This window comes from Marmota flaviventris, chromosome 1 (assembly GCF_047511675.1).
Source record: "Marmota flaviventris isolate mMarFla1 chromosome 1, mMarFla1.hap1, whole genome shotgun sequence".
Taxonomy (NCBI): domain Eukaryota; kingdom Metazoa; phylum Chordata; class Mammalia; order Rodentia; family Sciuridae; genus Marmota; species Marmota flaviventris.
Genome location: NC_092498.1, coordinates 145,001,684 through 145,013,700, shown reverse-complemented (window position 1 = coordinate 145,013,700; position 12,017 = coordinate 145,001,684). Strand labels below are relative to the sequence as shown.

Sequence of the window (12,017 nt, the reverse complement as noted above, 5' to 3'; positions counted from 1 at the left end):
TACACCCCCAGCCCTTATGTAATTAAAAAAAAAATTTTTTTAAGTTGTAGATGGACACAATATCTTTGTTTATTAATTTTTTTTTATGTTGTGCTGAGAATTGAACCCAGTGCCTCACACATGCAAGGCAAGTGCTCTACCACTGAGCTAAAGCCCCAGCCCCTAAAGTAATTTTTAAAGATATAATTACATATAGTATCATAAATTTATAGTGAGTTTTGACAAGTATATTTGTTTGTGCATCCAATACTCCATAATCAAAATATAGGACATTTCCAACCTAGAAAACTCCTTTGTGCCCCTTTCCAGTTTCCTTCCCGCAAGAGAGAACTACTATTCTCATTTATATCCCCATAGGCCAATTTGTTTGTGTAATTTCATAAAAATGAAATCATACAGTATATGTCTGGCTTCTCTCTCTCTCTCTTTTTGCAGTGCTGGGAATTGAAGCCAGGGCCTTGGGTGTGCTAGCAAATGCTCTGCCATTGAGCTATACTCTCAGCCTAAAATAATGTTTGTTTTATTTACTTATTCATTTTTTTTTTTAGTTGTGGATGAACCTTGATTTTTATTCATTGATTTTTATGTGGTGCTGAGAATCGAACCCAGTACCTCACACATACTTGGCAAGTGCTCTACCACTGAGCCACAGCCCCAGCGCCCCCCAATTTTTTTTTTTTTTAGTATTTTTTAAGTTGTCAATGGGCCTTTTATTTATTTATTTATATGCAGTTCTGAGAATCAACTTAGTGCCTCACACTTGCTAGACAAGTGTTCCACCACAGAGCTACAACCCCAGCTCCCAACACGTTTTTGAGATTCCTTCACATTGTATGTCTTGGAGGTTCTTTCTTATTTTTTTTTTTTTTTATTGCTGTGTGCTATTCCATTGTATGAGTGAGTCACTACTTTTTTTTATGTAATTTTGCAGTGAATATTTAAGTGTTGAAATTTTTCTATTATGAATAAGGCTGCAGTGAATATTCTTAATCAAGTCCTTTGTGCCTATTCAACTTCTTTTCTTTGGGGATAAAATACTTAGGAGTGGATTTGCAGGATTATAAGGTAGGTGTGTGTTTACTTTTAACTTTAATTATATGTGTACTTGATTAATGATGATAATAATCATTGTCACTTAATATTTACAATTAAATGGGTCGTGTCATTCAAAGTAGAAGGTATACAATGTACAGAAACTAATAAACAAAGCCCTTGGGGTTGAGATGGTCGACTAAGTTTTTTTACCTCCTTTTGTGGGTGGGGTTTGTTTCAATGTTTAGGTGAAATCTAATATTGAACATGAGATTCTTTTTTTACTAGTACAGCTCGTTATTTATTTTTTCTTCCCCCTTTCCAATGGACTATTTTAGAAGAAATGGAGCTGTCACCCACATCAAGATTCAGAACACTGGTGACTACTATGACCTGTACGGAGGGGAGAAGTTTGCCACCCTGGCTGAACTGGTCCAGTATTACATGGAGCACCATGGGCAATTAAAAGAGAAAAACGGAGATGTTATCGAGCTCAAGTATCCACTGAACTGTGCAGACCCTACCTCTGAAAGGTCAGTGGCATCTTGGTGACCACAAAGCCTGCAGCCCTCCTGTGCCTGTGTTACACGAATATGTTGTTGGGGTCTGCGGGGTCTGTATGATGCCAAAGGCTGGTTGGTACCTGTTCCTCCGGCTGTAATCCTAACATATTATTAAAGTAAAAAAAAAGGACTAAATTGCTGTCAGTGCCCTTTCCTTGCAAAAGCTTCCATCCTGTTCCACTTCTTCTCCAGGGTCATATGTTCCTCTAGACACTCGGGATATGCAGTAGTTTTAAGATGTATCAAACTTCAGCTGATGATCTTTGAAAGTGATTAAAGGAAAACAAATAATAATAGGAATGTCAAAATAGCAGCATTTCTTTGTGGTGGCTCCTGACCAGTTATTCAGCAATGCCACCAACAGATGTCAGTTTAAACCCAGAAGTGGAGAAGCGGAGAGCTCAGAGACTTGGCTTTTCATCCATTCTTTCCATGTTGTATCCACTAACATGTGAGCTTAGAGGGAACCAAATGCTGATGGGGGAGGGGTGGTGGCAGGGGCTTGACTTATTTGTATTGATTGTATTGTTTTTGGACACCCCAGCCTCCCAGCCTCCTCTCTGACTCAGTGCAAATTTTGGGTCTCTTAATTAGTCTTCTAGATTGTGTATCTTCAGATCTGTCTTTTCAACTTACATCTTTATGTAAATGCTATTAATGCTGATAATTTGTTTCTCCAGCTACCACTGTAGCTTCAAGCCAAAAGCTGTCAGCCAACTCTATAAGATTTATTTCTATATTTTGTTCTTTTCATTTGAAATGTGGATGAAAAAGAACTCAGCCCATTCCTTTAGTGATGAGCTGCTAGCTTGACCTGCTATCATAGCACTTGCTTTCTTATTAAGACCCTGAGGGGAGAGCTACATCATTAATGTGACTTTGTTAAGGTGTTCTCCATAATAACTTAGGCAGTATTGTCTCAGAGTCTGTTCTTGGATGACCTTGGATGCTCTATTTCAGGCATGCTAGTTAAAATGCAGGCTCCTGAACCCTATTCAAACTTAATGAAACGTTTGTTGCTATCTCTGGTTGTAGGGCACTGGAATTCATATGTTTAGAAAACTCTTTCATCCCTACTCCAAGTCCGATATGCATTAAAATTTGACATGATAACCTAGTATCTTGACAGCAAATTTGGAAGCCGTTGAAGTATAGCTTAAAAATATGGAAAAATTTGGAATGCTTGAATTAATTGATGATGAAGAACCCTTTTTATCTAATGATCACATGTCAACACAACACAAGACCAAACACTCACAATGGTCTCCTGTGTCCATCAAAGCTTGTTTCTAATGTTTTTAAATGGCTGTGATTAAACAGCTGTCAATGACAAAATGGTGACTTTTATTTTTAAAAGATAGGAGACTTAAAAAAAAAAAAAAAAAAAGCAAACATTGAGGACATGTGTCTCCAAATGACTGTGGCCTGTTCAAGGCATTTGGAAGTCATTTTTTTTTTTGGTGGTGCTGGGGATTGAATCCAGGGCCTTGTGCATGTGAGGCAAGCACTCTACCAACTGAGCTATATTCCAGTCCTGGAAGTCATTCTTAACACCTTTGTCCCTTTTCCTGTCTTCTTGGGTTGCAGATTCTACCCAGCAGGATCTGTCGATCACTGGGAGGAATGTGTCTGTTTGTCAATTGTACTTAGAAGACCTGACTATTCTTAGTAGTTTTGTGAAAGAATATTGTGAGCCCATGGCTGACCTCAGTTCTTTCATTTTCATTGTTTAAAATTTAGGTGGTTTCATGGTCACCTCTCTGGGAAAGAAGCAGAGAAATTACTAACTGAGAAGGGGAAACATGGGAGCTTTCTTGTGCGAGAGAGCCAGAGTCACCCTGGAGATTTTGTTCTCTCCGTCCGCACTGGCGATGACAAAGGGGAGAGCAATGACGGCAAGTCTAAAGTGACCCACGTCATGATTCGCTGCCAGGTAACGCTCCAGTCCTGCTCTGAGTCTGCTACGGGTCTGGGGAAATGTCATCCTTGGGTGATTTTTCTGCTGGGAGAAGACAGACGCCGTTACATCCCAAATCAGATTTCCTTTGCTCACTTGGTCAAGGCCTTCCATTGTTGTGGTATACTGTTTATTAGAGTGCTCTCGTTGTTTCATAACTGTTTATTTTCGCCTGTGTCTGGGGTGCATCGCCTCTTGCAGTGTCTGATCTGCTCTGTGCAGGGCAGCTGGAGTCTGTCTCCAAGGCCCATTTTCTAAAGAGTTGGGTCCAGCTCCTGCTTAGGCTCCTCAGCCCAGCCTGACACTGACACTTGACCCTCTGTATCTGTGCATTCTGCTTCTGTGAATTCAACCAACTAGGGGTCAAAAGATAGCATCGTACTAAATACATACAGACTTTTCCTTTTATTGTTACCTAAGTGATACGGTACTACAGCTGTGTACCTAGCATTTATGTGTATTAGGTATCCAAGTCACATCGAGATGGTTTAAAGTATACGTAGGATGTGTGTAGGTTATATGCAAGTACTATGTCGTTTTATTTTATTTGTCTTTTTGGTGCCAGGAACTTGCGAATACTGAGATGTGTCTTCCAATGAGCCACATCGTGTCCCCATCCCATGCTTGCTTTGCTGAGCCTGTCCCTTCCAGTCCTCCTGTTGCTTCCTACCCTTCCTACTGCCACAGCTGTTTGACTTTCCATTTCTGGGGGAAGAGTCCGTTTCTGGGCTTTGATTGGTAATAACAGCTATCTTAGTTTTTTATTTCAGGCTGATTAGTGTATCCATCACCTTACACAGTGGCCTTTTGCCTTTTTTTTTTTTTTTTTAGTGAAAACACTTGAGATCTACTCTCTAGCAAATTTCAAGTATATAAGACATGATTATTGGGCTGGGGCTGGGGCTGGGGCTGGGGCTCAGTGGCAGGGCACTTGCCTAACACATGTGAGGCCCTGGGTTTGATTCTCAGCACTGCATATAAATAAATGAATAAAATAAAGGTCCATCAGCAACTAAAAAAAAAAAAAAGACATAGTTATTAACTGTAGTCACCATGCTGTGCGTTAGATCTCTAGGATTTATTTATTTTCCTGGAGGTATATACCCTTGATCAGTAGCCCCCTTCCTCCCCCACCCCAAGTCCTCGATAGCCACCATTCTACTGTCTGTTACTATGAGCTTGGCCTTCCACATGGGAGTGAGGACGCATAGTCTTTGTGTTTTTGTGCCTGGCTTATTTCATTTAACTGTGTCCTTCAGATTCATCCAGGTTGGTGCAAATGATAGGATTTCATTTTTTTTTTTAAACAAAGGCTGAGTAATATTTCACTGTGATGTGAAATATATCCCCCCCATATATAAAATCCTTCCTCTGTATGGACAACTTTGCTTGTTTCCATATGCCGGTTGCTGTGGATTATTTTGCAGTGATGATGAGAGTGTGAGAAAAACAGCAATTTAACATCAAGGTAGTAAGAATTGTGTTTTTACTTTGAAAGGAACTGAAATATGATGTAGGTGGAGGAGAGCGGTTTGACTCTTTGACGGATCTGGTGGAGCATTACAAGAAGAATCCTATGGTGGAAACACTGGGCACAGTGCTACAACTCAAGCAGGTGAGCGTATTGGAAAACTCCTTTTCCTTAAAGAATTTGAAAATATTCTAAATTAGAATTTCCCACACATGCAGAATGTCAGTCAGCTTTCTGTCACTGAGATAAAATACGTAAAAGAAACAACTTAATAAGAAAAGGTTTATTTGGGCTTATGGTTGCAGCCCATGGATTCTTTTTTTTTTTTTTTTTTTTTTTAATTTTTATGTATTCTTTTAGTTATACATGACAGTAGAATGTATTTTGACATATTATACATAAATGGAGTATAACTTCCCATTCTTATGGCTGTGCATGATGTGGAGTTACACTGTTGGTGTATTCATATCTTAACATAGGCAGGTTCTGTCCGATTCACTCTACTGTCTTTCCTATTCCCTCCCCCTCCCTTCTTCCATTCCCCTGTGTCTAATCCAATGAGGTCTACCTTACCCCCACCCCCCAGTGTGCATTAGCTTCCTCAAGTCGGAGAGAACATTCAGTCCACGAGCTCTTGACTCTGTTACTTTGGGTGTGACAGCATGGTACAGCATACAGGGGTGTGTGGAGGAGGAGGCCTGTTCTCTTCAGTGGGCCTGGGAAGCAAAGAGAAGGACAGTAAGGGGCTGGGATCCCCATATGCTCTTCAGGGGCACGTCCCCAGTGACCCAGCTTCCTTCCACTAGGCCCCTCTCTCTAAAGGTTCTACTACCTCCCCATGTGCCATGAACTGGGGACCAGGCCTCCAAAACATGGCCCCCTGGGGGACATTCGAGATCCATAGTCTAACACAGAAGTGGACAGAGTGGTCTCAGCAGCTTCCACTTAACCTACCTCCCATCTTCAGTCTTGATCAATTCATCAGGTCTTCATTTGTTACTCATGGCTACTTTTTGTAGGATTTGGAAACAGATTCCAGATGTTATATCTTATGTTTCCATATGTATCTGTAAAGACCTCATGAAGTTTTTTGAATTTTTTTTTTTTTTCTCTTTTGTGCTGGGGATTGAACACAGGGCCCCAAGCATGAGCTCTACCACTGAGCTACACCCCAGCCCCCTTATAGTTTTGTTTTTGTTTTTGCAGTTCTGGAGATTGAACCCAGGGCTTGCACATGCTAGGCAAGCGCTCTGTTACTGAGCTACACCCGAGCCCTCTCATAGAGTTTTTAAAGCAAGTTTTCCCGGGGAATCCTCCTTTGGTTATCTTTAGGTGATCACGCTTACTTTGGAGTTGTTAACATGATTTCATCTGTAAATAGTTTTCTATTCACAAAGAAAAGTAAGTTTGCAAAGAAAAATAAGTTTGCATTTGAAGAAAGATGCACTTTCTGACAGAACAGAACCAAAAGTGAAAGCACATTAAGAATGTTGTGAATTACTGTGTCCTGTGACCCCCCCCCCCCCCCCACTCCCCTGGGCCTTTGTGAATACCACCACAGGAGTCTTTTTATTTGCATTATCATCTTTTTAAAATACATTTTCTTCTTTTTCCACCAACTACCGAACTTGGTCAGCCTCTCAACACCACTCGGATTAATGCTGCTGAAATAGAGAGCCGGGTTCGAGAACTAAGCAAATTAGCTGAGACTACGGATAAAGTTAAACAAGGCTTTTGGGAAGAGTTTGAGGTAAGGTATTAAGAAACTGTTTTTATGTGCATGATTAAATTCTATTTTTAATAGAAAAGAAGTTCGCCTCATGTTTGGAGTTGGATCTGAAAGACTTTTGCATCCTTCCGTAACTCAGCCATTGATTGACGTGGAACAAGTTGCTGAGGGGGCTTCTTTGAAATGGAAGGGCATTATGTTCTCAGAAAAGGGAGTTGGCAGCTAGTGTTATGGGGTTGAGCCAGCAGCTCCATTTGGCTCTTTTGGTGTGGATTGCTGGCCAAACCCCAGAAAAACAAAGGGATCTGATTCCTTTGGAGATTTCTAGCACTCACTGGGATCTTTGAAAAGACTGTGTAGCCTGATGTGAATGAGTCCAAGAGAAAAAGTTCAAGTTTGCTTTAATTTGGAGTTTCAAACTGATAACTCTAGGAAGTCAAGTGGACTGATTTCTCTCCTGGAACCCACTTAGGTAGAATGTCCCCAGTGAACATGTCCTGTGGTTCCTTTTGCACTCTTACATGTCACTTGCCTATTGATACTCTGATCTCTTTCTTTTTCTCCTTGTCTGTTTGACAGAAGACCTCTTCACAGCCCTGTGCAGTGGCACACACCTGTTAATCCTAGAGGCTGAGACCAAGGGAGGAGGTTTGCAAATTTGGGGCCAGCCTAGGCAGTTTAATGAGACCTTGTTGCAAAATAAAAAATAAAAAGGGTGAGGATGTAGCTCAGTGGTCCAGTGCCCTGGGTTCAATCTCTAGTACAAAAAAAAAAAAAACAATCGAAGCCTTTTGGCTAAGATCAAGTGTAGTATCTGTTCTTGACAATTTAATATCTGATGCATCCTCTATCTGAAGACAATATATTAAATAGATTTTTGGAAATAGGAGATGGAATAGGATCTGGCTTCACTCACTCCATGTAGCTACCTGTATTGCAGCACCTCCAGAACAATGCACCAAACCAAACCAAACCAAACCAAACCAAAACAACAACAAAAACCCAAAAAACAACAACCAAAGTAAACACCAAACCCAGAAAAATTCTTCCCAAAGATTTTGGCGTGTTTACTCTTTATTTTATTTTTTAGTTGTTGATGAACCTTTATTTATTCATTTATGTATATGCAGTGCTGAGAATCAAACCCAGTGCCTCACACATGTGAGGCAAGCGCTCTACCACTGAGCCATGACCCCAGCCCCTTGACGTGTTGTCTCTTGCATTATCCCCAGTATGGAGCACGGTGCCTGGCACCAAGCTGAAATGCCATAAATATTTGTTGTATGAATATTTACATTTAGCTAATGTTTACATCATTTTATTTTTACGTTCTGTTTTGTAGGAGTGATTATTCCATATTTCTTATAGGTCTTTAAAATTTACGAACATTTGTGGAATGAATGAATCAATAATGAACAGGCAGATCCTGTCCTTTTAACCATAGTGGGCCAGAGCAGCTTGGTGAGCTGTTTCCATCCTACAGACCTGAAGCCTAAAGCCCAATGAGGCTAAGTAGATTGCTCCATCTCCATAGCACAGAGATGAATGCAGATTGGCACATGCACCCTGCTTGCTCCACAGCGCTGACCAGGGACTTGAATCCAGGTTTATTCTCACACCAGGCTTTGGGTTAGAGCCGTGAACCCTGTGGTGAACAAAAGAACCTGGGGTCGGCCTTTAAAGGAGCTTCCAGTTGAGAGGAAAAACAACAAAATGCATCAAGGAGAAAGTGATGATGAGCACGAAGAGTCAGAGTCTTTATTTTTAGAGGTTTTTTTTTTTGGTGCTGGGGATTTAACCTAGGGTCTAAGCGTGGGTCCTCCCACTAACTACTCATCGGCCCTCCAAGGAATTTTTTAATCCTTTAGAGATGTTTAGTCAGATTAGTAGTCTGCCTTCCACTCATTGGTTAGTCCTCTGGGTGGTTATCTGCTAACTGGACATATGATTAACTTATTTCATTTTTGTTTGAATTTTAGAAATTTCTTCTGTTAAGATTTATAATTTTGTAAAATACTTAGTTTGATTCTAAAATCAAATATAAAAAACCAGAATGTTTTAAAAGACATATATCTTCTTTTTGTTCGTACTAGGGATTCAACCAGGATTGCTTAACAACTGAGCCACATCATCAGCCCCTTTTATTTTGAGACTGTCTTGCTAATTTGCTTAGGGCCTTGCTAAATTGTTGAGGCTGACTTTGGAACTTTCAATCCTCCTGCCTCAGCCTCCTGAGCTGCTGGGATTACAGGAGTGTGCCACCGCTCCTGGCTCAGATGTCTATCTTCTATTTTGTTCTTTCTTTCATATATTTTAGCCACAGTTTGAAAAGTTATGGTTTATCATTACATTTAAAAAATGTAAGCAAATATATGTGTGTGTGTGTGTGTGTGTGTGTGTGTGTATACACATATTTCTACTTTTTTTGAGATATGCAACCTAACTTTATGTACTTTTTTTTTCCTTTTGGTACCAAGGATTGAACTCAGAGATGCTTAAACACCGAGCCACATCCCTAATCTTTTATATATATATATATATATTTTAATTAGAGACAGGTCTCACTGAGTTGCTTAGGGCCTCACTAAGTTGCTGAGGGTGGCTTTGAACTCGATCCTCCTGAGTCACTGAGATTATAAGCATGTGCCACCATGCCTGGTTTACCTACTTTAAAAAAAATTTTTTTAGTTATAGATGGACACAATACCATATTTATTTTTATGTTGTGCTGAGGATTGAATCCATGTACACGTGGTAGGCAAGTGCTCTACCACTGAACCACACACCCAGCCAACATACTTTTATTTTCAATCTTGTTTTTACAGTGTCTTGGCCACCACTCCATAGTAATATGTTGAGACAGTTTCATTCATTTATTTTTTTTTTTTACTGCATAGTACTCCATTGTGTGGTTGTGCTATATGGTTTATTCAGCCCATTAATGGGCATTTGTATAATTTGCAAATGTATTACAAGGAGGGTTACAATATATAGCCTTGTACATGTATCTTTTCCTATTTTTTGCTGATCAATTTTAATGTTATTTTTTTATGTTCTAAAGAAATTGGTGGATGCTACTCATTCTTAAGTTTTATTATGTATCAATATACATTTTATTATTTATGATTTTGGTCAGTATATTCATCATCTGAAAAGTACTGTTTTCAAGTAAAATTTTGGATAAAAAAATTAGTGAACTCCTTTGTAACCTAGACCTATTTTAATCTCATACTTCCCTTAAAAACAATAGCTGGGCTGGGAATGTAGCTCAGAGGTAGAGCACTTAACCTAGCTTATACAAAGCCCTGGGTTCCATTCCCAGCAGTGTCCAAAAAAAAAAAAAAAAAAAAAAAAATATATATATATATATATGGAAAAAAGGTATTTTAAAAACCACCCTAGCTAAGGGCTAGGGATGTGGCTCAGTGAAAGAATGCTTGGCTAGCATGCATGAGGTTCTGGGTTCAATCTCCAGCACACAAAAATAGAAAACAGCTGAGTCAGGTGTGGTGGTGCATGTGTATAGTTCTAGCTATTCAGGAGGCTAAGGCAGGGGGATTGCAAGTTGGAGGCCAGCCTGTGCAAATATGCAAGACCCTGTCTTAAAAATAAAAAAGGGCCAGAATGAGGCTTAGTGGCAGAGCGGTTGCTTAGCATGTGTAAGGCCCTGGGTTCTACCAGTACAGGGGGGCGGGGAAAGTGTGAGCTTAGAAGGAAGTCCTCGCCTACTCTTCTAGCCGTGGAAAAAGACCTTGATTGTAAATGCTGACCTGATGGATTCACTCTGTGACTTGTTGGGTTCTGCCCATCTTCTGTATATCATTAACAACAAAAAATGGAAAAATTGAGTTGGCTTTGGGGGAAATGGAAAACAAATGAGATCCCATCTATGCTCTACAAGTTCTCTGCAGAGGTCAAACTGTGTCAGTAGAATTGTCACACATTAAATGAGGGCATTAGTGTTTCATGGCAGCTGAAACTATATCTAAACAGCTGATGACCTGCTTTCTAGATCTCATAAGTGTCTGCTTTTCAAAACTTTTTAATATTTACTTTTCAGTTTTCAGTGGACACAACATCTTTGTTTTATTTTAATGTGGTGCTGAGGATTGAACCCAGCGCCCTGCGCATGCCAGGTGAATGTGCTACTACTTGAGCCACATCCCCAGCCCCCAAGTGTCTGCTTTTCAAATTCAGTTTTTAAAAATTGCCCTTTAAGGCTACAGCCAGGGGAATCAGGCTGAGGACAGGACAAACCATTACAGAAAAATGTTACATACTTGGAAGTGGATACTCATCATAATTTAAATCCCTAATACTGAAGTTTGGGCCACAACAGCAGGACATTATTATGTTAGTGATTGTAACTTATTGATTCTAGGAAGATGATAAATATGGGATCACGTCCTTTTTACAGTGTGCTCTGATGGTCTTTGAAATGAACCAGAGATCTAAAGTTCAATGTCATGGTAATTTAACTCAGGCAGCCATATTTTATTTGTCTCTATGCCCAGCTTCTGGTTTTCTGCAAAATTCTACATGTCATTTTAAGTATATTTACAAAGAAGACACTTGTAAATTATTTTTGCTTTGGATACATCTTAAAATTTGTAGTCCCTTGGGCTGGGGGTGTAGCTCAGTCCTAAAGCACTTGTCTAATATGTGTGAGGCTCTGGCTTCCATCTCTAATACCACAACCAAACTGAACCAATTCAAACCATACCTACCACACCTATCATAGCTACTGTGCCTACTATACCGCACTGTACCACACCATGCATTGCATACCATACCATACCATACCATACCATACCATACCATCCACACTGCCCCACACCGTACCATCCCACACCTTACTGTACCTACCACACCATACATACCATACTGTACCAAATTGTACCATACTATACCATACCTTCCCACACCATCCCATCCCATACTATACCACACTGTGTGCCTCTTATGAAGCTCTTTGGTTCTCTTCTCCTTTGCTGCAAAATAAAATTCAGGCTGCTGGTCTGCTCTTAGGATACGCTGTCTGATCAGGACACTGAGCGTAAGCCTTTGATCTTTCCTAGCGATCGCCCACTCCTGAGCTGCGTGAACATCCTTTGTCCCCAGCATACCTCTGCTTGGGAATATAAAGAGGTGGAAATTTTTTCTAGGTTTGTTGAAGTAAAGTTTGACTCAAATAAGACTGGCAGTGAATCAGTGAGAAGACAGGTTATAATTCTGTCATTTTGTGCCTGCAAGGTGTGTGTTGCT

The 12,017-nt window shown here is 40.1% G+C and overlaps 1 protein-coding gene and 1 non-coding gene across 2 annotated transcripts in view; both read left to right on the top strand.

The window, feature by feature from the left end:
* Ptpn11 (protein tyrosine phosphatase non-receptor type 11) overlaps positions 1–12,017 on the top strand; it is an 86,801-nt gene that overhangs the window by 33,232 nt on the left and 41,552 nt on the right. Inside the window, exons 3-6 of the mRNA XM_027923256.2 lie at positions 1,371–1,565; positions 3,336–3,528; positions 5,051–5,167; positions 6,660–6,773. Of these exons, the coding sequence (XP_027779057.1) occupies positions 1,371–1,565; positions 3,336–3,528; positions 5,051–5,167; positions 6,660–6,773 (619 nt within the window). The remainder of the gene's footprint in view (positions 1–1,370; positions 1,566–3,335; positions 3,529–5,050; positions 5,168–6,659; positions 6,774–12,017) is intronic.
* LOC114081913 (U2 spliceosomal RNA) lies at positions 7,527–7,716 on the top strand. Its single transcript, XR_003580867.1, has one exon. It is a non-coding gene; the product is annotated as a U2 spliceosomal RNA (small nuclear RNA).